General features: G+C 38.4%; 1 protein-coding gene across 8 annotated transcripts in view; it reads right to left on the reverse strand.

Moving 5' to 3' along the window:
* NRXN3 (neurexin 3) overlaps positions 1–27,488 on the reverse strand; it is a gene marked incomplete at both ends in the record, with an annotated part of 894,319 nt that overhangs the window by 83,107 nt on the left and 783,724 nt on the right. For 4 of the 8 annotated variants that reach the window (XM_083864468.1, XM_083864469.1, XM_083864473.1 and 1 more), the window contains 2 exons: positions 20,563–20,870; positions 27,142–27,231. In XM_083864468.1, the coding sequence (XP_083720594.1) occupies positions 20,563–20,870; positions 27,142–27,231 (398 nt within the window). The remainder of the gene's footprint in view (positions 1–20,562; positions 20,871–27,141; positions 27,232–27,488) is intronic. The other 4 variants (XM_083864470.1, XM_083864472.1, XM_083864471.1 and 1 more) reach the window with 1 other exon arrangement.

The raw sequence follows: 27,488 nt of genomic DNA on the forward strand, positions 1-27,488 counted from the left end.
GCCCTTGGGTTGTTCTGGTGGCAAATGTCCTCCAAAGGCAGGAGATGGCAGCAAGGGGTTGTGCAGAGCCACTTCACTGAGGAACATGCCTATCCATGCAGAACGAGTGTTCTCTGGAGAGTTACTCCTTGCCAGGGTATTTCAGATGTGCTCTGGGATACTCACAGCAGCAACAGTATAAAAAAAGGCCAATAACTAGGTAACCAGCAGCTTCCCAGATGATCTACTTTCAGCTGCATTTCCACTTGAATTTCCAGGCTTGTAACTCTTCTTGAAAGAATGGCTCATCTAGTTAATAAGGAAAGTTCAGAATAGTGGAGCTTTCCAATTCACTCCAGTTAAGACTATTAAATCTTCTGTAGCAATGGCTCAGATGTCAAGTCTAGTGGAAAATGGCATCCTGGCTGACATAGCAGATGTTATGAAAGACCAGCTTTTATGTTCACCCCATCTTTTACTAGCTGCATTGGCATGTGGGCCGAATTTTTCTGTCTTGAGAATATAACCCTGAAATTCCTTCCTTCCTTCCTACTTGTGCCAGGCAGTCTTCAGCCTCTGCAGCTGGGTTGCTGAGTCTCTTCCTGAGGGAAGCACCCACTGAAGAGAAGATGGTACCTGAAGATGCTTCAAGTGTCCTGACTTTAGAAATGTTTGCTGCAGAAAGGGTTACAAGTTCAGTGTATGAAAAAGTGACTCTAAAATGGAGATGTGAACTGAACCCCTTTACACAAACTGAAAAAGGAAATGGCAGATATCAATCTTCTCTTCAGCTGGGGTTCCACACTGCCACACTGAACAAATGAGATATCAATTCTACCAAACTATAGGTCAGTATTACTTCTTGTTCCTGAAAACATGCTCCAAAATTGCTAAAACCTGAACTAGTGGTACATTTACCAAAGGCTTCAGCAGCTGAATTACAAAGCCAAGTGCACTAAAGCAGCTATAAATTATGGCATAATATAATACCTGCCCACTCATTTCACATAAGCCACAGAAATCTTACAAATTATATTGACTCTGAACCACTAGTGATTTACACTGGATGAGTTCTGGAAATCTAGAGGCAGTAAATATGGTCTCTTTCTTATTCACATGACTTATTCACAAATGTTTTACAAAATAAGTTAAAGCCTTAAAGAGGTTAAATTGAAAAACCTATACGCTAGCAAAGTTAACCATCTTTTTCTTTTAAAATATTCCTTGGAACTCAGTGAGCACAGTATCACTGGTGCTTACACATGCCAGCAATGCAGAAATTTGTCATTTAAAAATAGCCAAGGAAGTATTAGAAGTTGCTGTGATGCTCGAAGTCTGAATCACCTTTAAGGTTCTTCTAGCTGGGGATAGTCTATTTCTGAGACACACATCTCGATAGAGAGGGGAAAGACATCATTCCAGCCTCAGAGTTTCTTACATATACAGCAAAAATTAGAAAACCAAGAGGTAAAACTGTCTTGACAATGGTGCTTTCACAGGATGACAAAACTAATTGGAAGTTTTAGGTCTGCAGTGTTAAAGGAGAATTTTATTTCAGCCTCTAACTAAAATGAAGGCCCCATAGAGGGAAGTTTGTACAGAAGCTAAGATACAAACAATTTTTCATGCATTAAAAGGTACTGCAAGAATTAATTTAAGAAGAGCAATAATCCTTTTCCTGTATGGTGCAGATACCAGACATAAGAGCAGGCAAAGGCTGATAAGAGGTAGTTAGAACTCACTATAAAGTGTCAGAAAGTCATTGTCATACAAGAATGACATACTGAAGAAATGACATTGACTGAAAATTCTCCCCATTCCCATTAAAATTTGAATGAGATATTTTAATTCAAGCTGATATTATTTAGTTATACACATCACTTCATTTTTCAACACCCACTTGAACACCAGTCCAACGTTTATATTCAGTTTTGACAATTCAAAGAGTTACTAACAGCATTTGGGAGCTGTTGGTAACCATCAGATACCACATAATGTATGCTGGCACAGTACTGGCACCTGCAATTATGGTTTTACATAGCTCAAAGAAACAATTTAATTATACAAGTGTGTACTAGGAACAAAAAGACAAAAGATCAGCTGGACACAGGCTTACTGTAGTACCACTGTTATAATTATGTGATATATTTGTTTGCAATATAGCTCTAGCAATGTATTAAAAATAAAAAGTGTAAGGCTTGCAGCATAGCCTGCCTGTGTGTAAAAATGGGCCTAAGGAGACTGATATCACATTTTGTTTGACAGTGTTAAGAGCTCAGAATCTTGACCTATCATTTTTACCTCTGACCTAAAGCTCTGGCCAGCCTTTTTTCTTTTTAAAACACTCATTTTAACTAAAGGTACACAAATGTGATGATCCAAAGACGTGACTGTGACACTGCAGGATGGAGAAACACAAATGGTTTTCCAATGAGAACAAAAAAATCTCAAGTCTGAGAGTGGTCACTGACATTTCTGATCAATGCTCTTTAGGCCACATGGGGAGAAGAGCTGTGTGAGTTCCTGGCACCAGAATAATTGTGTCAGGGAATACCCATTTGTTGGAGATGCACCCAGTTGCTCTCAAAGACCTATGGTGTCCTCTGCTTCTCTGTAGTCAGAAGTGGAGGCTTGTCCCAGAAATGCTAACAAGAAGTTTGTGCTGGGTTGTGTAAGGCTCTGGAAGAACAGTGCTGGGCAGGACAAGAAGATAGCACTCAGAAAAGAAAATAGAAGTTATTTTTGCACAGCTCAGAATAGGAACACGGCGTGAACAGCTCATCGTCTGCTGTGGTTACCTTCAATCCCAGCAGTGACAAGTGCTGGGCTGTTATGTGCATTTTCATTTATCTCTGCAGCTCCAGGCTGAGGGCAGACAGCACCCATTTTACCACAAGACCATGCTTGTGAGACAGGACAAGTGTATTTTCAATTTGCAAGTAAGCAGAGTCCTGCCAAGGGCAATATTAATTTATACAGGGTCTGAAAAGCAGCTCATTATTTCTGACTCTGCCTGTGGGTTATTGGTGCATTAAATAATAATAATAAAAAAAAAATCCAAAAAACCCAAAACACCCCAAATAAAGAAATTTGTTATTGCCAGCATTCTGCATTGTTCTCCAAGATGATGTGTCACCTGAGTGCAGGTTCCTTTAGATATAATATGACAGTATTAATACAAGCAACTAATTAGTATTTTTCAGCTATACATCTGAAAACACTTTACAAAAGAAGAAAAAGGAAATACTAATGCCACATCACATAAAGAAAGAATCTGGGCATACAAGTGCCTAGGGCAATATTTTGTTGAAATGTGAGGCAAACAAAATGTTATTGAAGAGAACAGAGAAAATGGTGTCTGTAACAGCTGAAGGACTTGACACAGTGATTCATGTAAGGTTTTTCTACAATTGAATCCTATAACTATAGTTTGGGCCTAAACAGTTGGTTCTGGTTCTAGTGTCTACTGGACTGTGCTAAAGAAGGAGATTGCACAGTTACGTATTTACTGGTAACAATTAAATCAGCACAATGTCAAACAAAAATTTCTTCACTGAAAAAATTGCTCAGTGAACTACAGAAAATACCATGTGGTTCAGAACCACTTAGAAGACTGGTGATAACACAAGGAAGTTTTGAGAGGTCAAGGCAATTTCTGCACCTTTGTGTCAGTTCAAAAATAATTATCCTCCAGAACAGTCGCTGTCTGTCCTCTCAAAACAAACAAACAAACAAAAAAAACACCAAAAAAACCCCAAAACAAACAAACAAACAAACAACCACCAAAGAAAAAGTCAAACTCAAAAAACCTGAACACACCCACTGAGCATCATCAATCCAGAACAAATTTGGGGTTTCCTACCCAGTGAAGGGAATAACAATTCTCATGATCCCAGATTGTCACAGCTAAACATTTCTGCAATAATCAAAGAATTTATGGTCTGACTTTATTTCAAGAGTGAAATGAAGTCCTGCTTTACCAACTGAAAAAAACCAGCTTTGGGCTGCACTGAATAACCCATACCATATAATTCTTAGATCATGGTGAGGTGGAAGAGGACATTTACAAGCTGGATTTTGAGTTTTTCATTGCTCCTCAAAGGAGAAAGCATAAAAAGAAAAAGTAGCAGGCTACTGTACAAAGTAACAACTAGTTTAGAAACTTGCTTCCACATTCATTCTCATCATTCTTCTTGTGTAGTTATTGGACAATTTATGTTTTAATTCCGATTTGAAAGAAGAGTGGTTATTTTAATTTATAGCTAGCTATACCTAGCTAGAGGTTTTCACCATCTATAGTCACTGCTGTGACTACACTGATATGAAGTTACATGTGACTCAGCCTTGAAGTTATCTGTTTACCAGGTGAGTGAGAGCATTCTAGACAGAAGCACAGAGATTAATGAAGGCTTTCTTAACCTGCTTCACCCATATACACTGAATTTCTGGCTGCTGGTTCTGATGGACTGGATTACAGAAAACAGCAAACAACAGGTATAATTGACCAGAGGGCTCCATTTGTGTAGTTTTGTAACACAAAACCAAGGCTAGGCAGATATAAAAGCAACTGATTCTAAACAAATAAATGCCAGTATTTTATATTTTGTGAAATGTACTGCTGTATTACCATGGCTAATTGAGTAATAAAGTTCCTGAGAGGATTAAGTATTTTCATAAACAGTGCTTGTAGGAGCCTTAGCCACAATAGTAGTTTAAGGCAGTTACTCCTCATGCTCTGGGCATCAACATCCAGGAACAGAATCCAAAAGAAATACAGCACACACATACAAAATTCATGAGCAGGTGCACTGGGAAGGTAACAATGTCCTCAGAAATCTCCTGCCTGTTTCATTGGCTCAGCTACTGTCTGTTAAGCTCACTCATCAATTTAAGACTAAGCCCTGCAAGGCAGATGCCTCCCATTGTGCCAGGAAAGAGCTTCATCCCCTTTGTACTTTGCAAATTTGCAGGAAACGGAGGGGTGCACCCTGTTCAAAGGGGGCAGAGATGTGACAGAGCCTCTAGAACTGGTGAGACTCATAAAAGCAACTGCATCTGAGGGAGTTTATATCAGTTTATTAGGTTTGTATTCAGCTGGCATGAAAATAAACAAAAGGTGGAAGCACTGAAGAAGAAGCAGCAAGGAACTATGAAAAACTAACTTCGTGAGAAAGGAGAAAGACAGTGTGGTGTAATGTAATGGCAAGATAGTGGAGAGAAAAAACAAATACCAAAACCAGAACATGTAAGCTTAGACAGAAAAGGGAAAGTCTGAGCCCTGGCACTGTAAATTCTTTGTGGGGGAGACAGCTGCCACTGAGTGCACATAAACACTCCACAGCAGAACAGCTTCAGAAAGCACAGCAGAGGTCATTCAGAAATGCTCCACATCTCAGAAAGCCTTTTTTATTTCAGAAGAAAAAGATACAGAGTTTGGCATGAATGGTTTGATTTTTCCAGGTCTGCAGAAACAGATGACACAGTAAAGCCTGGAAAATGCATGTGAGCTCATCATTTTTACAGAAGCCTTACACAACACAGCAAGTATCTCAGCCTTAGTGAGAGGGCCATGCAGGTGTGCCTGCCACTTAAGGTGTATTTTAATACAAACCCTGCATTCCTGGAAAAGTAACTAGTTTCATTTGGCTCTTCTATTTTAAAGAGAAAGAAATTCTTCAGAAACCATAAGATGTTAGCTTGGTACAGGAGTGATGAATAAACCATTCTTATGGGATGCCAATATAGGGTGTGAGATATCAGTATAAGAGGTCAAAGCCAAAAGTAAGTTTATTGAAAACCCTTAACAACTAATGAAAATCTTTCACTGGTTCAAGAAGGACTTCAAAAAGTAGAACTGTCACAAAAGGAAGAGTAGTCCAAGAAATAAGTTATTAGGTGAATACATCTAGGGGAAAAGGGATATTTATCTGAGGCAAGTACTGTATTCCTTTAAAAGGTTTGGATCTGTGTCTTCATCAGGCACTCCAGAATGTAACACCATGCAGAGAAACTTCAATAACACTTTGCAAGGGCATTGAAAAGCTTTGCCATATTAAGAAATAGCCTCATTTAGAACAAAAGCTTCTGACTGACATCCTGTTTTACTGTTGCGGCAGTGGTTGAAGACATGAACATCCCCATCAGAGGTTACTGTCCCTGCAGCAAGGGCAATGAAGAAGAGCCGTGTGTCCATCCCTCCACAGCTCCATTTCAGAACCAGCATGCAGTCTAACCTGCTCATTTAAAGGGGCTGGCACTGCAGTGCAGGCTGTGACCTGCAGCAGCTCAAGCACAAGTGTATGTCCTGATCTGCCAGCTCTGCCAGGAGGCAGCTTAAAGGAATGATCAGAGACATGGGACTGATGACCTACTAAATGGCAAAATACAGTAAGGAGTCTTTAAGCCGCAAACATTGAACCTTTTCTGTCTCTTTGATTCTGCCACTGAAGTTGGCCACTTGTATTGCCTGTTCCTTTGCTACCCATGAGCCCCAGCTACCTCTGAAGACAGCTGCAGTATAACGTCCTATTGATCAGGTCAGGTCATGTGTGAACCAATTAATCTGAGACAACAGATAATATTCCTTGGTTTTCAATAAGCAGTTTGACAAGTTAATATGATGAACATTTAACACTGCTTAAACTGAGTTAATTTTGACTTAGTTTGGACAGTGCTTCTCTGTTGTCCAGACATACCTGTTGCTCCTTGACAGAAAAATAGTAAGAAAAAAATGAAACCACCTACTGTCTCTGTAGGATGAGAAGAGCTTGCACATGTTACTTGCATATGTTAGCTTGCACATGTTAACATGATATACAAAGTACAGCCATGAAATGCAGATGAGGAAGATTCTCATTAATCAGTGGATGCAATTTTGCATGTCAGAAGGGACCATTGTTGAGATAATAGTCATGCTGAGATCATTTGACTATTCAAAACCTTTTCTTAAATACCAGTTTTAGGGGTGTTCTGATGTAACAACAGCTTGGTAATTTATATCCTGCTTTGGTTTGTTTTTGCTTCTTGCTTCATGGTCATATTGAAAGCACCCTTCATTGCCATTCCAGACTACTGCTAGCTTAGCTATGCATTATTAAACAATAATTAGCTGCTAACCTACAATTAATTGTGTATCTGCGATTAAAACAAACAATCCTTAGATACAATTTGTAAGGTGCTTCATAAAGAAATCTTATTAACAGCTGTTTTAATTACTGTTAGCATGCATATAAAATGGTCCAGCAGGTGCCACAAGGTCTATCCCAGAGACTGAACCCTTTGTGCAGGCAGGTTTGAAATCCACCCATCTCCCTTACTATAAAAGAAAGAATCACACTCTTACCCAGTAAAATTTGGCTGAAGGATTGCTGAGGTCAACTCCCTCTACCTGGTACTATGTCAAAGGCATCAACTGAATTATGAGTTTTCCCAAATTACACATAAGCAGGAATGCAAATTCTGTATCCAGAACCAGGAATGGCTGAACTTCTGCACACAGTCTGATGCCAAACAAGGTCAATCAAGTTAAAACTGGCTTTCTGATGCTGCCATGTGGGCTACAGCCCAAATTTCACTGCTCTGTGCAAAGCAAAATCCTGCCAGATACATTTAAATAGAACAGAAATGGCACCTGGAACAACATGATCTGGTTAAATGAACAATGACTGCAAGCAGGGCTCAGAAAAAAAGCAGTCCCAGTAGAGACACCATGCCAGACTTACAGGACAATCCGCACTTCTCTGTATGTCCTTCAAGACAAACATACAATTCCCAGTAACAAGTGACTATGATCATACTCTTCAGTGATGTGAATTTTCTGTTAAAATATCACTTTGCTTTTCAGAAGGCAAATCAATGTTCACAAACATATCCTCCCTTCTATTATTCTGTAAGTTTTAGAACTGGCCACCAGGTTTTCTTACATGAAGATTTCTAATAAAGAAAATTTGTTTCTAGTAACAGAGAGTACGGCCACTCCTGTCCACTGACATCTTTGACAACTTTGAGGCCATAATTCATATTATGTTTTTTATCATAGCTTTTATCTGCACAACTCAAGTCAGAAAATGTTCTTTTCCAGACCTCACACTTTAATGCAAGTAAAAGTGAAAAATTAATCGATGAATGATAAGAAAAAAACAACAAAGAATTTATTAATTCAGTTTTACTTCTGCAAAATAAAAACCAGCCTTCCTCTCTTTCAGAAAGTACTTTTTTTTCTTCTTTTAAAGGGTCTGCCTGGACATCAAAAGGGAAAATAAATGGCAGAGGTCTAGAGTGATTTTTTTTAAAAGTCTTTGCCTTCTATAAATGAATTTGCACTAGACTGCTGAATAATGCCTTGAAACATGATTAAGTTATGATTTAGTCCTAGTCTAAAGTCCATATTGTCCTACAGAAAAATGTATCAGTGATATTAATAAGCTATACTAATAAAAGATGAAAATTTCTGTCTCAAAGAGATCAAATAAACAAGTGGATTTCTGAATTCTAGGTAAAGTACATAGGTGTTTTGAATTAATTGTCATTATTTCTCCCTATATCCTTAGTCGGAATTTATGGACCATTGCAGGTGGATGGCTCTAGAGCTGCAAAACTCTCAGATGCCAAGGCAATATACATGACAGGTACTGCAAATGAAACTTGCCAGATGGAGCTTAGCTTTACCAATGGATAATAGTAATCACTCCTCTTGTTTTCTCTGTAATGTCCTATTTGGAGAAGTGGGGTACACACTGCCTAACCACTGTCCCCCTTCACTACCACCAAGTCGCCTTTTAGCTTTAGAAGGACACAAAAGCAAGGGAAGAACAGCTAACATCAGGAAAAACAGCTTCAAAAAATGAAATCCCCAAATCCTCCTGACTTTCAGCTACAGCTGCCATTAAATCAGGTTTGAATAGAAGAGAAATAGTAAGTTCCAAGTGACCAAACCTGACAGAAGCAGAGGGACAGCCAGCCGGTGTGATTCCCTCTCTCCGCTTCTAGAGCAATCCTTGGTGTTCTAAACTGTTATTTACACCCTCTGCCTTGCTCAATCTGCAACTCTCTTGGGGAAAGATGATGACACTGCCATGCTTTCACCCTACTTCTCCCCTGACAGTAGAAGCCCTAATGCCATTAAACTGTGGCTGCCTTTGATGCCTCATGTCCACCACTACAATAGTAAGCAGGAGAGCACAGGCTCCTGCCACAAGTTGCAGATGATCTTCTCAAGCCATGCCAAAGGAAACCTGGCCCTGTGGAGAGAGCAACTCAGACTCAGAATCTGAAACAGAGACCTATCTCGAACGGTGTAACAAACCACCATAAAAGAACAAGTCACAGATTGCAGGGCAAACAACTCCTTTTGATACAGCACTTCCTAAGGCCAAAGCGAACATAGCAGATCTTGGTCCTTAACAATCCATTGCCAGGCTCTCACCTTCCTGTCCAGTTCATGCCAACTTCCTTCCTTCTTTTCCTCCAGGAATCACATGGAGCAGATGTGAACACCATTCAGTTCAGTTAAGAAAGAACAAAATAAATAACTTGCAAGCTTTGGACATTAGCTGAGAGGCATCCAGAGAGACACTAAGCATTTTCACAGCAGATTGTAAGTGGTCCTTGCTTCTTGCCAGGGCAACAAATGTTACAGCCAAGCAAGCAGAAATTTCTCTGCTGTGCTTGAGTCCATAAACAGGACAACGTGTAATCAGCCATCTGAGCACCAGAGAATTATTCATCTTTAGGCAAGCAACAATACCTCAGAGTGAGTCAGATGTGGGGGTGGAAGAAGTCCTCTATGTGAGAGGTTCCCACTGCAGTGATTCTTTCTGAAGCATATACACAACATATAACTCTCCTTCTTCCTCCCATCCATCTTTCCTTTCCACCTTGGAATTCTTATTTACGTCTAGCAGCCGGAAATCCTGCTGATTCCCAGCAACCACATGTAGCTCTGTTACAGAGTGGGACCAGCTGCCCTCCTGGCTCTGGAGGAAGCCCATAAGCTCTGTTGCACAGATCCTCGCCAGTGCTTTTAAAGCTGGATGCCTCCAGGCTTCTTCTTCCAGAGAAACGGGCTATATATTCTGACCTGCCTACAATATCTACATTTCTAAACTTCATTCTCACTAATTGCTAAATCTCAAGACAAGACAAGCGGGTCACAGCAGTAATCACTTGAACAGCCATTGCTCACGACCTTAAGAACAACAACTAATATGCAAGTCTGATGGGTGACAGAAGAAATGGCAATGCATTAGGCAGTTGCAACAACTATATACAACTCAAGCAGTATATGTAAACATATATGGGACAAATGTGAGTGGAAGAGTGGCATGTATGAGGAGTGCAGAATCAGTTTTATCTTGCTTTTCTATGACTATCTCTAAGGAGGCTATGTTTATAACAATGAAACAAATCTACAAATCTGGGCACTAGAGACTCGAGTGCTCATATAAGTTTTAATACAAATGGCATTGCTCTAGCAGAGAACAAGAGGATTAACTGCTTTCTAAATGTAATCAGTTGGAAGCTAAGACAATGATGCATAAGATTTGGGCCCTAAACATATTTGCAAGTCTTGAGCCTACTCTGAGGGCATTATGCTAACACATCTACAGCAAAGACTAATCAAACAGAGTGTCCAGGAATACTGATCCTACCAAAAATATGCTTCTAAAGCATAGATATCACAGATCACAGAATGACTGGGGTTGGAAGGGACCTCTGAAGGTCATCTCATCCAATCTCCCTTCTAAAGCAGGTTAACCTTGAGGAGGTGTACAGGATTACATTAATGCATTTTTTAAGTATCTTTAGGAAAAGAAACCTCAAAACCTCTCTGGGAAGCCTATTACAGTCTCTGCCACCTGCACAGTAAAGAAGTTCCTCCTATTCAGATGGAACTTCCTGTGTTTCAATTTGTGCCTATTGCTCTTTCCCCTGTCACTGGCACCATGGAAGAGTCTGGCTCCATCCTCTTGAAAGCCATCCTTAAGATGTTTTGTATGGACTGATAAGATCCCAAACAAGTCTGTTCCTTTATTACAGGTTTTCCTTTCTATAGTCTTCTGCTCAAAGCAAAAACAAAATAAGGTCTGACCTCTTAATTATCACATCTTTCAGTCTTTTTTCTTAAAAAAAAAGAGGAAACAAGACAATTGGAATCCAATCTTACTCACTTATAAGACAGGCCTCCTACTTAAATCTAAGTCAAATGCATTCAAACATCCATTTCTGTTTTTACCACAGCACAGAGTAAAATTTCTGCTCTCTGCTGTACATATCCTTGGAATCAAAGTGGAACTTCAGGGTCTTAATACCACTATGAAAGACTTAGGCCAAGAACCAGAGAGAAGGGAAAGGGAGTACACCACCTGATGGAATTTACAAGGTATTCCCCATACTATCAAAACAATGCCTATGAACTTGGTTCTGAGATGGACCAATGATGCTTATTTTACTACACAGGGAAGAAAAAACCCCAAACATTTAGAGAGTAGGTTTCTTGTCAGATGCTGAATGAATAGAGTAAGGATTAGAAAGCAGTAGCTCCTGGCTCAGGACATGTATCCAGCCTGCCACAGCCTTTTAGCTTTCTAGCTAAAGTACTGCAATCCCGAGGCAGCTTGGCAGCTCACCTCTCTCTGCAAGATGCTTGTGTTCCACTTGCTGTGGCCTGCCCCATTAATCTTCTCACTATCAAATTTGGTCTTACCTCTTGCTTCCTGCATTAAGTTCTTCTAACAGAAGGATAATATATTAAAGGAATAATAATAACACTGATAACAATAGTCTAAGAAATACATACTTCTTTCTCTGTATTTCCCCTCATTTGATTAGTCTCCCAGCAAGAGCAGCATTTATCACTGGGACAGGAGATGAAAGATAAAGTCCAATTTGAATTTTGCTGTGTGCTACTGAGAATGTATGTGTGTGTTCCGGCTGCAGGGAGGGAGGCCGCAGGATAATCTGTCATTTTATATATTTATGCTGTTGGAGGCAGTCAGGACTGGTTCTCCATTGTTACCACAGATTAAAATCATTCATGTCCTTATACTTTCATTGGAGGTCATCTTTCAGGAAAAAAAGAGATATTATGACCAAGTTAAATACAAGCTATTTCTGCAAATCTCTGTGTATGGCTTGGACACCAAGGCTATTGCTTGGATGTTAGAAAAACACAACCAATAGTATTTTTTTGTCCTTACCTGACCTCGCTCTTTTTCAACTGAGTTTTCTTGCTTTGAAACAATTATGGGAAAAGAACTGCTGCAAATAAGAGGAAGAGGTGCATTTTAAATGAACTTAGTACAAGAGAGTGATCCCGGCTCTGCCTGACTTTGAACTGCCATGGAAGAATCCATGGATCCTCAGATCCCACTTCCAGCATTTCTACTGAACTGAGTCCCAACCAGACTGGCAAAACTTAAAGAATTTATCCGTAGGGAACATGGAGTGTGGAACCAAGCAAAGATTAAAAATATAAGAGTGGTTATTAGGTCATATAGTACAAATGTGCCTTTTCCTAAAACTTTTTCTTCTCCAAAACAAAGTTCCTAGAACCACCAGCCTACCAGTTATGGCCAGGTCACCCTCCATCTTTAAATCATGCTGGTCCTTTCCCATATCTCTGTGAGAGAGATATATCATCCTTTAGATCTTAGTTACCATCTGCCCCTCAGCATTTATCCTTTCTGTACCCCCTTTAACACATTTAGCCATTAAAGCATTTTCGACATTTCCTACTCTCTCATTCATGCCCCCTGTAAAACTACTGGTATTCCCTGGGAATTGTTCTTACTCACAAATCAATTTCTTTAGAACACCGAATCTGAGACACAGTAAAACGGGCAATACAGCACCAGTCAAAAACTCTAAAAGTAATTATTAGGGGAGAGGATCCCTTTATTAGTAATTTTAAGGGTGAAAAGCCAAAATATTTTGTATACAAATACAAACATCAAATAGTAACTTTTCCTCCAAAAATTCACTGTAAGAAAAAAGGAAAGCATTTATATCCTGTGCAATACCAGGAGAACTGAAATCCAGCTTTTCACCCTTTGGCTTTATTTTTCCTTGGAAATTTTGTGGAAACACATTCTTATCTTTCAGATAATAGAAGTAATTTTGCAATCAAATGAACAACATCCCACCTACTCACATGCCATCTAAGGGAGGAGATAAAGAATTGGTGGTTGTATAGCATGTCTTTTTAATCACTACTTTTACGAGCTGCACTGTGACAGACATATCTTGCAAATCAGTGACAACTCATCCCACAGATGAAAAAGAAGGCAGCAGAAATCCTTCTGTTTCTGTTAGCTAACAACACCATCATTCTGCAGAAAATCCAGGGCATTAATTAGATGGTTTCAGAAAGCAGGTCTGTCACAACAGCACGGATGTGTTTCCAATTTCTCTGCATTCACTGAAATGAATTATCTAGGAAAGGTAAGAGGTACATTCCCACCTCTCTGCCAGTCCTGTAAAAAAAAAAAAACAACCAAACCCAAACCAAACAAATAAAATGGAACTATATGTTTGGGAAGTATTCTGGCAATGTCTGCAGCTTCTAGGCATTTCCCTGAAGTATATAAATAGCAAGAGGAACAGATATGCTATAACAAAACATGAGTCAATCATCCAACTATATTTGAGCCATAACCATTGATTCTACTCCATTTATTTCCAATTAGTTGCTTTTGCAATATTGGATCTCTTCATCATATCTTGTCGCTGCACAACCATTCTAGAAAAACACACTTGTCCTATTCTTTCATTTGGCTTGGGATCAAATGTATGGTCAACTAGAATAGCTTTAGTTCCTGAGTACTGTATTAATCAGATTTTGAAAATAATCTTTCACGTGACTTTCAAGAATCCTTTTTGACAGGGTAAATGACATGTCTAAATGCACAAAGGGATGCTGTGCTCTGGAAAAAAGTGCATACTGACGTTACTAATGTTGCTTTCTGAGAAATGTATGCTTGCCTGCTTGAAGAAGGCAGGCATCAGCTTACTACAACTGTTATTTCAGCTTACTATTCTTTTATTCAAGAAAAGGGTGTGCTGCTTGTTGACCTAAGGGCAAGTAAAAATTTCAATAGGTCTTGATCAAGACAAAAATAAGTATCAGACTAAAATCTAAAAAGACTTTGAAATTCTAGAAAAGCGCTAGACCCGCCCCCTTTTACCCTACCCTTGCTCTTTGATGCTGGGCCAAATCTTCATTTCCAAAATTGACAGGAGAACAGAACTGGGTACATGAGTCAAAAATAGCAGCTGAGATTTTGCTGCAAGACCCAAATGATTGCTCAGACCTGTAAGTTAAGGGAATGTAATCGCAACTCTTTCAGAAATTAATCAGCCAACTTGGACCTTCTGCAAACTATTAGACTGAAGAAATAAAAAGGCAGTGTGGATTCTAACAAAACACACAGCGGAGTGGCTGAAGTAACTACTTGCTAATGCTGCTATATAAAAACATATTATCCAAAGAATTAGTGTAAGCTATATTTTGAGAAATCATGCTATATGCCAACTTGTGGCTCTCAAATTTGCCACACACATTCAGTCAAACCCCTCCCCTAGAATCATGAGACAGACATCTCCATTTGGAGGAGCCAACAATGGCTAAATTAAATGTTCCAACATCCCTGCTGCTAATGCCAACAAATGACAGCATCTACCCAGCATACACCAGCATATGCATGAACTGTTTTACAAGCACAATGTTCTTACTGTAATTGTGCTTAGCAGAAATACAAGGCTGAGTTTATTTTCGTCATCAGTACTTGTCAGCACTGGGGAGGCACAGGCTGCAAAAATAGTATTACAGCAAAATCAAGTTCTTGTTTTGAATGGGAACTGCACTTGTGGCACTTCTAGAAAACTGGTTCCCTATGGCACTTTCAGAAGTTCAGTACAACTGTCTTCTGCAAAGAGGGGATGAAACCATGAAAATCTAAGATTCTATTTTAGATTATATGAACATTACAGGTAATCAGAAAATCTTGAATACAACATCCATAAATATAATTGAAAAACACCTTACCACTTGCACATCTAATACTCACTTGGAAAACATTTTTGTGCCTTTCCCATACAGAACATTATATCATATACATGCTTCTGGTTAGGTAGCTACTACATTACACACCAAAGATTCTGTATTTCAGTGTGCATTAAACCTATTTCTATATTACATATTTGTAAAGTATTTATAGGTCATTTGATATTATTGAATTGTAACCTACATGAACAATAGTCTGCATGAAAATTTTCAACATCTGAATTCTTGCTTCCAAACTCTGCTTTCTTTCTATGCTCAAAGCACATTACCATTTAATCATTACAGAAGAGACGTGACTATAAATAAATAAATGCCATTTTGTGAATGTCACTGCAGCAATGCAGGAGTGTAGTATAGGAGAAGGGATTCCACTCTGATGCATGGTAAAGTTTGGAGCTTTGCTCTCCTTAAGAAAAAAATAATGGAAGAAGAAGAGGATACAAAGGGATAAGAGCCAGACCGTGTAACTCTCAGCTGTGCCAGTGAGCCAGTGAAGTCAGTCTTTAAAGCACAGACTCATCAAAAGCTCTTTTTTCATTAGAGCTTTGCAGTCTTGGGATGAAAATGTCACTAGTGACTTATAAGAAGCAAAAACCAAATTAAAGGCCAATTTCTTTCCCTACCAAATTATTATCTATGAGTGTAAAAGAAAGTACCTAGGCAAGACCAAGGGTGAGACAATTTTATTTGTCTTACTGACAGTGAAAGTCTAATTAGACTGACAAATCTTCTGTGCTATTTTCCTTTGTGATATATACTGTAAGGAAGGATTTAGCCTGGAGCTGCACGTTATGGAAAGACATTAATCAAGATTATTGGACCCTCAACAGAAAACACAGTTAGAAGGCTGAAAATAAAGGTTGAGAACCTTATTCTAAGCCATGCCAATGGGCTGGACTTTCCATGTAGATAATGGGCAGATCCCCTCTTCAACTCTAGAGAGAACAGTCTGCACATAATAAATCATGAACTGTCATTCTGTGGCTCTAAAATCATAGCTGGAATTTATTCTTGCCACCTACAAGCTATAGTTTGGACAGTTAGGCAAGTGTCATTTTCCACATCTCAAGAAGTTGAGGCATGCTCTGGATATGTAACAGAGCACACAGTTTCTGGGTCCTCATGGACAGCATAAGTCCATCTGTCCTTCCAGAAGGGTTCTGATCTCTTTTTCACGGAAAACTGTTTTGATCATGGGTCCTCAGCCATCCATGCCATAGGCCAGACACATTAGAGACCTGCCCTAGTGCCTCCAGAAGGTTACCTGGTTCTCCACTTGGATTTGATGAACCAAGTGTGTTTTAAATGGAAGATGTGTATCACAATGAATGATCTCTAGACTAGCTTTAGTAATTAACTTTGCACTAATTGCTTGAAAACTGAATGACCCAGCTGTGAATGAAGACAGAATGTGCCACATAAAAGCATATGGATAGTCTCCTAAAAAGCTTTGAACAATGACACATAAAAGAGATTTCTGGCCACACAAGCACCTGCCATGGAAGCAGAAGACAAAAGAATGTGTGTCATTTTAACCCGTTTTCACAGAGGTCTCCCAAACAAAAAAAAAAAACCCTGAAGTACTTAATTAATAACTGAAGTTGTTCTTTAAATCAGCAAATAGGGACATGTGGGATTCCAGAACTTCTAACTAATGAAGTAACCCTGTGAAAAGCATGACAGCTTTGCAAGAATGCAGTGAGGCTCAGCACAGTGACTCCAGAAGCAGTCTGCAGGGCATCCCTCTGTATCACACACAAAAGCCAGCAGCTTGTCTTTAAGGCCTTTGTGGTCAATGTAGAAAAGTAGAAGTCCCAGAGAGGATATTATTATCACAGGAGAGTCTGATGTGTCAGGGCCCCGAGAGGCAGCAGGAAATTAGTACAGCCCATGCCACTTCTGAGCAGACTGTACTTAAATCCAGGACGAAACCATGTGTGAGAAAGTCGAATCAGTCCTTCTTGGGACTGCAGAGCACAGGTACCATTTGCAACTCACTGAAACAAACACAAATTGAAACTTCTTTTTCTCCCTTATTTTCAGTTAGCAAAAAAGGTCAGCTCTTGTTACTTCCTTCTCTGAACATTCCTAGTGGTATGGCATACAGCCATATCTCTCAACTGTTTCTCACTCAAATCCTAGCTGTCCTCCACTGATTTGAGTCATACTGCCATGCAGAAATTTAGTATAAATTTATAGACATTTAAAATGATAATTTCAGTGCCACTGGGTATTTTCAGAAATATTTTTCTCTCAATTCCCTTTATCTTAGTTGTTTGTCCAAAACTATATACCATGTCTAGGACCTTCAAAAGCTGAAGCGTATCATTGGTCTGAACAAGTACTGTGTATTTCTAAACTTCTTCATTTTCCAAGCTGTTTTATTCTAACTGTGCTCTAAAATACTTCTGTCAGTTCTCTTAACTAACTGCAGGAGGTAGCTTGGTGTGTGTTACAAACAGAAGATACCTTTGCACGTATCATGCTCTTCTGTAGTTTCTTAACAAGTGATGTGTAAATCCAAGTCCTTCTGAAATTCCCCTGGATTTTGTAACGTTTTTTGATTATAGACTTGATATTCTGCACAAGATTTACACACATTTCAAAAAGGAGTAGTTTAAGTTATTTACATATGAAAATGAGTAATACAAGTAGCAGAGATACTCCTAACAGAGTAAGAACAGTAATTCTTTATCATGACTCATGCAATTTTGCATTAGATGTTTCACTTTTATTTGTATCATGCTTGGTATTTCTCCAATTGGCCGGAACTGTTCTGTGCCAAGTAATGTGCACATCCAGAATAAAAAATACATTTTGAACCCAAAGAGTCTGCAATCTTAGCATAAAACAAGATATCACACATGGATAAAGAAACATGGATAACAAAACAAAAAAATGTGACAACATTGATTGACTTGACAAATAGTTGTCTTAGACCATCATCAGCTTAACTTTTTGACAACTTTTTGGCATGGATCGCGATGACAAAAGAGTTTCAATGGGATTGGAAAAATAACCTGCCTCTTGTACAGTATCAGGAAGCAGAAAGACTCCTACGATCAAATCTAAGAAGTGCAAAAAGTGCTTGAATCGTGCTGATCGGAATCAGAAGAGGCTAAAGTTTCAATAGCCTTGAAAGCGAAGAAAAAACTGTTTATTTCTGAGCAGAAAAGAGAAGAGAAAGCTAGAACAAGGTAATAACTAACTGTATTTGTACCTCTCATAGCCTTAGGTATCTATATTTTATGTTTCCCAAAGAGTAAACTCATTCTATTAGATTTTTCCACCACTTAGATCTAAAATTGTAAGCAGGCTTGACGATGGTGATGTCGAACACCAGCATGATAAAATAACCATTAGGCAGCTGAAAAACCATGGCTGGAGATACTACCCAAACAGGAAAAGACAATTTCTTTTCACTTTCAACACACGGACACTGCACCTTAAGATGACAGAATCAAATTCCACTAAAAATAAGGAAGAAAGCCAAGCTATCTGTGCTGCGACAGCAATAAAATGACCCAATATTGAAATGCAGAAAGTTGTAATGGAGGTACATATTGACCTTTATTTTTCTTTCAGCGGGTAGCATGAAGTGTCAAAGAGTTATTGCTTTAATATCAGCTGAGATGAGGCCATTTGTTGTGGTGCATGTGTATCCAGGAAATCGCTGCTCTAACCATGTTTTTAGAAGCACTTTGACACTTTATTAAATCTTCTTGATGCTCTTTCAGCACACAGTGGTCTCTGTAGGCTGAGTGAACTGCCACGTAGGTTAGGCAGGAAGCTTTCAGAATGAGTTCCTTTTCAGGCAAGCCAGCATCATTTCCAGCTTGACCCAGCCCATAAAGGTCCAGTGCTACTTTCTGTCCACTGGTATAGCTAAACACAGTCCTGATGCTTTTAAAAATTATAGAGGGCAGGATAAGAACCACAGACTTTATAGTTCTGGAGATGTAACTGTACAAATATTTTCTCCAAAGTTAGAACTAGTCACTGAGGAGAAGGAACTGTAATTCTCACAAAGTTTATGACAAACAGTGACCAAACCTGGGGTAATTTTCCCTCATTTAGCTGAGACTTTATAAAATCAGCTACTGGTGTTTGGGGCTAATAACTCAATTAATCCCAGTCCTGTTGCCATCTGGATTTACACAGTACCAAAGCAGGCACTGTTAAACCCCAGCTTGGAATTAATTACTCTAATAGTTGCAAATTCCATTGCAGCTAGACATACCTCACAGAATCACAGAATATCTATGGTTGGGAGGGACTTCTGGAGGTCATCTAGTCCTAACCTCTGGTCAAGTAAGATCATGCAGAATCAGCTGTCTAGGACTATGTGCAGACGGCTTTTGAATATTTAAAAGTATGGACACTCCACAACCTTTTGGGGCAACCTGCACCCATGCTCAGTCACCCTCATGTTACAAATGTTTCCTGATGATTGGAGGGAAAGTCCTGTGTTTCAGTTTGTGCCTATTGTCTTTGGTCCTGTCACTGGACACCGCTGTCATCTTTACACTCTTCCTTCAGGTATTTGCACACACAGTTAAGATTCCCCTTGAGCCTTCTCTTTTCCAGGATGAAAAGTCCCAGCTCTCAGCCTTGTCTCATACAAGAAACGTTCCAGTCCCTTACTCATTTTAGAGGCCCTTTGCTAGAGTCTCTGAAGTAGCTCCATCTCTCTAATGATTTCAAAACAAATGTTTCATTCTACCTGATAACACAATAACATGATAGCATACTGCTGAAATAAATAATCCACACTTCAGATTGGTTATTCACATGATTCTTTTCTTTGCACAGACAAGGAGAGCCAATTGAAGGTGTTTATTTCTAATCCATACTGTGCTCTGGCTGCCACTAAAGTGGTTCCAAAACCACTGCATTTTAAGGGTTGAAATAACTACTTTGGCATAATTAAGTCAGATAATCTGAATTTTTTTTTTTTTATTTAGGAATGATTTTTTACTAAATAGATTGGAACTGCTCTATGTTGGAACATCTACATTTTGCAAGAAACTGATCTTGATAGTGTTCCTTCAAAATTCTCTGCAGGAAGGCTATAAAAGGGAAAGAAAAAATGACTCCAAGTGGAAGTAATGCTCCATTGCTTTTCTCCTCATTATGAACTTCACTATTGCAGCAGTTTATCCTGTCATAATAATAAATAACCAGACACCCACCCCCCATTAAGCCTTGCAACTCTCTTTGGAATACATTTCTCCACATATGGAACTTTTGAAACATAGTTAAAACCTTGTTCTTGTTCGCATTGTGACAATCTCACACAAATCAGGTGGCACTACATCAGGAGCATAATCCATTCATATTCTTACATGTATGTGCCACAACAATTCAGCCAGCTGTTTGTCCTATCTCCAACAGGAGGATGACATTTTTAAACTAAAGAGTCACATGGAGCATTATTCAGAGAACATAACTCTTATGAACTTACAAATGAGCAGCAAGATGAATTAAGAACTAAAGGAAATGGAGAAGACTAATTGACTCACCTGGATGCTGGGCGGTGAACGATTTTTCCGGGTGGTAGTGGTCGCCATGGTGGTTGTGGTTTCCATGACTGTAGTCGACATTTCCGGGGGCACCGATGTCGTAGGTGTTGTTCCCAAGATGGAAGGGACCTCCCCAACGAGTCGGACACTCCCATTGATTTTAATGTTGGGGTTGTTCTCTGCCGCCATGTTCAGCACTTTGAGGCCATTGTAATAGAGACCGGAGAGCTGGCCTTGGAAGAGACGCCCTCTGTCCTTCCCTCCTATGGCTATTTGCGCCTGGGTGTTGAAGATCGTTAACTGTCGTCCTAGTGAAGGGGGTGAATAACATTATTGACAGACATTTCCTGCAATTTGCATACTACATTGAGTCCTGGCCCAAATGTAATGGACAAAGAAGTAGATTCATTCTTGGGAGTGTTTATGATGAGTGTAGAGAAACAGTATGGAAATGTGGTACCTAAAAGTCATTAAAGAGGATGATTAGCCTGAAAGTATAAATACCTAAAACGGAACCTCAGCAACCACTCACACTCAAAATTCTGAAGGAACTTCAGAAATTTGAACGTTCTTTTAGGACTGGATGACTTTTAAACTACAAATAGGACTTCAACATGTGGCTATTTTTCCACTACCAAGTCAGACTGCAGTACCTGTCAAGTTTTAGCCCATAAATAAACGTCCTTTTGGACTGGATAAAGCATTGGATTAACTCATAAAGCCACTTCTAATAATGCAAAAGTTTCAAGGGTTGGATCAAAAACAGTAAAACATCAGGTAAAAATGAAGTGATCTAAGAATTGAGTAGGAGTGTCATGACAGGATCAGTCATGATCTTTCACCTGTAAACTTTGTGTTGTGAAGGCTTGCAAATATAAACCCAAGAAAGAATAAATACGAACATTTCTGATGTCTCTGAAAGAGCAAAGCTTTTGAAATAGTGAGGATAACAGTGCTTCAGATGGTTAAGCCCCAGAATGCCTTACTCTACTCCTACAGGTAGTGAAATTCAAATGTAGGCAGCTTATGTGGTTAGTCAAGGTCACATCTTGAGTGTTAGAAGGGGTCCAATATCATATGTAATAAAAAATATAATTATTAAAAATAAATCTAGTAACAATTGCCAATTCACCTAGTTCTGCAGGACACTTACATCACATTCAGCCTGGACTGCTCTATAAATACTGTTTATGTCCCAGGCTGCACTAGGTTGACCATGTTAAAAAATAAATGGCTTCATGAAGTGCAAAGACAGTGCCTATAATTTCATTATTCCTCAAAAGATTAGGGGCATGCCACCTGAAATCTGCTGAATCAGACTGGACACTGGTGATCAGAAGGGTTATCAATGCAGCTTCAAGTCAATAATCATTTAAATATCCTGGGCTTTCCTGTTTTTATGAAGCTTGAAATACGTTTTCCAATCCCATTCCCACTCCCCAGTTCACACTCGCCACTTTCTGTCTAGTCCAGCCTGATGAGAGGTGCAGAATGCCACCATGTAGGAAAGCACATGATCCACTGCTCATTCCTTCACAGCCAGTGGTTAGAGTAGATCAAAATACATGGGGGAGCTCACCAATTTTGGTCGTCGTGGCAGGTCTCGAAGCCAAGTGGTGATGCGGTGTAGCATCATCTTATGGTGACAGGATGGACCACGGGGAAGAGAATGGGGACAAGAGAAGAAATGCATCTGAAAGTAGTTCCTGTCCCCAAAGAGGGCCCTAGCTAACTAAGCAACACTATATATGGAGAGGTGTAACACACAGACATGTGGAGGTGGGCTGCACATCCCTTGTGCTCCTCACTCTCAGATTTGTAAATGGAAAATTAAGACTTGATCAGGGTGGAGTAACTGCATTGATGAAGAAATGAGAAATAAAAATGGGAGGTTATCCTTCCCCTGGAAAGTGTTGAAACACCTGATGCGACGTTCTGCATCTCAGAAGGTTTTAAACTTGCCAGAGGCAACATATGTCTAGTAAAACATCGATAAACATGCACTGAAGCCATACATCCTCAGAATGTAAATAGAGACTTTAATCTTGTCTATGACAAAGATAGGGCCCAGTAACAGTATCTGTTAAGATATTAATCCCTCTCAGCCCAGTGCCTGTCTGAATTAGAGGAAATGGCACTGTACACTGTAGAATGTCAAACTCCTGTCCCATACCATGTTCTCAGAGCTTGCTTTTCTTTTGTCATGTTGTGCTTTGGATTTTTTTAAGGGATATGCTCTAAGAACTTTACTACACCATTTTCCCTTCTCTGAATAGGTTCCCTCCCTCTAGCACTATAGTTCTGTCCATACTGTCCCTACCCCTACAAACTCAGACATGTCACCTGCTACTGTTACCTTCTTCCCACCTCAGTCATGACAAGAGTGCCAAAGAGTAGAGGTAAGATGTGTAAAGAAGGAACTTATGAGTAAAGGGACTTAGTTTACTAATCTTGAGATGTTATCCCTGAAAACAGATATAAGACAACTCTCAGTTTGGTTTTCTATTTGCATTTCCATTCCTTTCTTCCCTTGAATTAATTTAGTATCTTTTTTTATCTTTTGCCAAAGGGAAGAAGGTGGAAGGTGATGAGAAAGGAAATTTTTTGCCTGCTCCAGGTAAGAGAGCTCCTCAGACAAGGACAAGAGGAGTGTTCTCTCCCTTTTACTGGAGGATTATGACTCAGCTCAGGATGTCAACTATTCTAACCCATGCTTACAGCATAGCTTTACACATCTGTCATATCTCTTGCATTATTTGCAAGAATGAAGAGTTAGTATATTAAGCCTGAAAAAAAGAGACCATGTCTCCAATTCTGGGCCTTCATCTGCATCTTCTAATGTTGAAAGAAAGTGTACACCAAGGAGGTGACCCTATTCCAGCAAGAAAAAAAAAGGAACTTTGATTGTGTATTTTGGAGTCTTCACTGTTAAATGGTTTTCCAGACCAGGATTCATGCACTGCACCAGATGGTTAATGCTGGAAACCACACTAAATATGTGTTTGCTAAAAGAACAATCACTTGTTGCAGTCTCTTACTGCCTGCAATTCCTCATTTTTTTCTCTAACGTGGTATACACACTCATGGTAAAGACACCAGGGAAATGAATATGGAATGAGAAAAACCTTTGGAGAGAATATTCACTTCATTCTGCCACCATATGTCTCTTCTGATCACTCTTTCAATGGAATTTAGCTGAAGCCTTTACTTCCCCTAAGTAAAATTTATTTGGCCACTGAATTTTATTGAGGAACTATTTACATTAGTAAATTCTACTAGGTGTGTAATTCAATTCTGCAGTCCTTTTTTTCCACAGAGAACTATTCCTACTGCTATATTAGTGTCATACTAAAGAAAAATTATGAGGTATTTTGTAAGTATTCTGAATAGTTCAGGCTCTTGTTTCTTTGCTCTCTCATTGACTTCTTCATTTGGAAAACTGAATTCTAATTACAAATACCACAGAGGAATCTGAAGTGTAACTTTTTTGTAGCACTGGAAGAGATTTCAGGCCTGATTTTGCAAATCCTAATTCATACTAATAGTTCTTGCTTCAAAAGTACAGTCACTTACATCAAGGAGACTTTACAGGTAAGAGAGATTTGAATAATTAAGTACTTCTGGGATCAATCCTTTTGATGAGATGCTTCTGGGTCTTTATTAGCTCATCCAATTGCAGAACAGGTAACATCTGTGCCTTAGCAGACAACGAGTATTCCGCTAAGAAAATCTGCTGGATTTATGACTACTGAAGTTGTACAATTTAAGACTAATACTTCTTTTTATATTCACATACATAAGCTCAGTGAAGTTAATGGCATTTAATATTTTGCTTATTACTCATGCAACTCAAGACTGTAAGCCTGGGCTCTTAAAATTATTTAAAAATAATTTATAGAATTTAAAAGCTCGTCAAAGCCAATAGTTATGCCACTTCAGAAAGATAATCTGTTATATTTGTTTTCCAATAATGAGCTATTTCATTATTATGAATACCACAGCAGTACCAAAGAAAGACCAACTCTATAGCATTCACAAATGCCAGTCAAAAAGTGTTTCATCTTACCTCACCCAAGCCAAGAACTCACATGGGCAAGACAGCTATTCTATATGCTCACTCTGATGAATCTAGTCCTCCATCCATCAGTTTGTCTTGTTCCATTTTGATAGGAAGCTACCCTTTCACTCACCATCTTTATAAATTCTTGTGACAGAAAGTTTCCATGTGACATTAACTGTTAGATGGATGACCAGATGGATGAGCAGGCTGGTGAACAACTACATAAATTATTCTTTTTTTTTTTTTTTTTTTTTTTTTTTTTTTTTTTTTTTTTTTTTTTTTAAATTTGAGTGGTACCTAAGTTGCTGAAAATGTCTGCCTACTTTGGAATGAAGGAACCAAGTTACATTGTCTCAGGTGATACACTGCACAATGTCATTCCCTGACACATACTAGAAGGACTGAATTTCCTTTCACGTTAATAAAAACACAGCTCTATCCTTCTGGCCTAACCACATCCAGTGCTTTGAGAGTGCCTGAAGACTCAAATATTGTCCTTTTAGACTCTAGTGCATGTGTGATTGTCTTTTAACAAAGCATCAATATCCACAAAAGGTAGACTTCAGTTCAAAATTTCAGGATGGATTACAAATGAAAGTGTCTTGGCATGCTTTTAAGCTCAAACTTGTAGAAGCTGTGATATAAAGTAAAAGATTTTGTGGAAAATCAAAAAGGAAATAAAAAAACCAAGAACCAACAAACCCACAACCAAACCAAATGAAAAAAAAGATGGGTTTCTCAAGCACATGAATTGCATCAAGGAATTAGACATGCATCTGTTTTAACAAAATTAAGGCAATCATTGTCTTTAGTGTTAAAGGGACTTTAGCAATTCAGAATTACCAAAATTATTATCTTTTTAGTGTTAAACTTTATTTATCTATTTTAGTTTGGTCATGTAAATTAATGGGGCAAACCACTGAGACTCAATGAGCATTTTCTGTTTATTGTTATCTTAAAATTTATTTACAATTTAGCTGAATTAACTGTTTATGACATACTGGTGGTAAAAAAAAAAAAATCTATTTTGGTTACACAAATATTTTTGCCTTACTTTCATTAATACTTTAGCTTTGGTTATAAACATTACACGTTTGTAGACCAAACCTGAAAAGTGAGCAACACTGCCAGCTCTCATTGAAGTTAACAGGAACTGAGTGTGCACAACACTTTGCAGGATCAGGCCTTTCACACGAAAATATGTTTACTGGATTAAGCCACATCCTTCCTGATCTTAATTCATACTGGATAAATCAATTTGTTAATTCAGCTGAGATTAGAAATTTGAAACAGAACATAAATCATATTTTTCCAGTCCTACAAGAAATTGGTTTTCCTTTCTGGAAAATGAGTTAGCAACCATAGTCCAAATCAGCACAGAAAATGCAGTATCTGAGTTCAAAGGTCACCCCCTTTTATTAGAGTACTTTCATAAATGGAAACAAGAGAAGATTGTGCTCTGCTTTGTCTAGATTTCAAGGAAAGTAATTAGTTACAGTGCTTTCTTTTTTTAATGTAATATTTAGTAATAGATGGAGAAGATCTTCCTTACTTAAATTCCACTGTATTACCAAGAGCCTAGTTCAAGCCCTACTGAAATCAATAAGTTATTCTGTTACCTTCAACAGGCTTTAAAATAGGTTCTACATCCAAGATTTTTTTTTCCTTTCCAAATTCCTTACAAAAAATAATTACTGTTCTGACACAAGTCCCATTTTGAAAGGTCATGGACTGTATGCAGAACTTTCACTCAAGCCATCTGGACTTATTCATGTTAACAAGTTTTTTTGTTGAACTGAGGCCAATTACTCCAGGCAAACCCACAAAATTAAGTGGCACTGCCTTAGTAGGCTAAGAATTTGATCTGCACTTTAGACAAATATCATTTGAGTGTTCAAACTGTGCTCCAGACATAGCATAAAAGCAACAGAACAATCATTTTCTCTGTCTCCCTGACTGTAATTTAAATGAAAATGTTAAAAAATGTTTTCTTTACAACATTTTTTAAAATCACTTAATTATCTTAATACAATTAAGAAATACATAGCTAATCAGATTCATGAGAAAAAAAAATCAAACACAACTTAAAGGAAGTGGTTTAACAAGTAGATTTGAAAATCTTTTAAGAAAACTTCAATAATAAAGATATAATTGTAGCTCAAGCCCAAATTAAAACAGGAAAATCATGCAGTGGTTAAATTGCCATAATACATGTTGTTGCTCTTCACTCTTCTTCATTTGACTTTTTTTTTTTTAATCATCTCCTGAATTTTTGCTTGTTTGTCATTACTATTATAGCAAGCTTAGAATTTTGTCCCTTTAACTGCATTTTAATAGCAATGTATTATAGCATGATTTATCAACATATGGCAGGTGGAAGCTGACACAAATTATAATGAAAATTAAAACAGTCATTTATGCAGCAGGCGATTATCATTTAAGAAACATTTATTTGCAGGCTTTAAAAATGAGAGTTTAGGATCAAATGGGTTTAAAATGAAAGTTTTAATGACTGTTACCTTTTTCCTGCAGCCACTCCTCTACAGGCCGGTTATATTTGAAGGGGATTTTCTGTTTTACCATTTGGAACCGTTCACTATCAGTGTTGCCTTTAAAGTTTAAAAAACAGCTTAAAAACAATCTGTAAAGTCAATGAAATAGTTAAAACATCCTGCATTTTTTGGGTTTTTTATGACCTTATTTAGCTAGAGATAAATAAGTGAGCATGTGTCTACATATATGTATATATATTTGAAAAAAGAGAGATTTATCTTTAGTAGAGTGGAGAATAGTTATACATCCAATTGTCTGAGGTTCTGGAAGGTCAAAGAAATTAAATCCTACCAAAAAGATAACTCAGATTTTC

Source organism: Zosterops lateralis (assembly GCF_965231275.1).
Source record: "Zosterops lateralis genome assembly, chromosome: 6".
Taxonomy (NCBI): Eukaryota; Metazoa; Chordata; class Aves; order Passeriformes; family Zosteropidae; genus Zosterops; species Zosterops lateralis.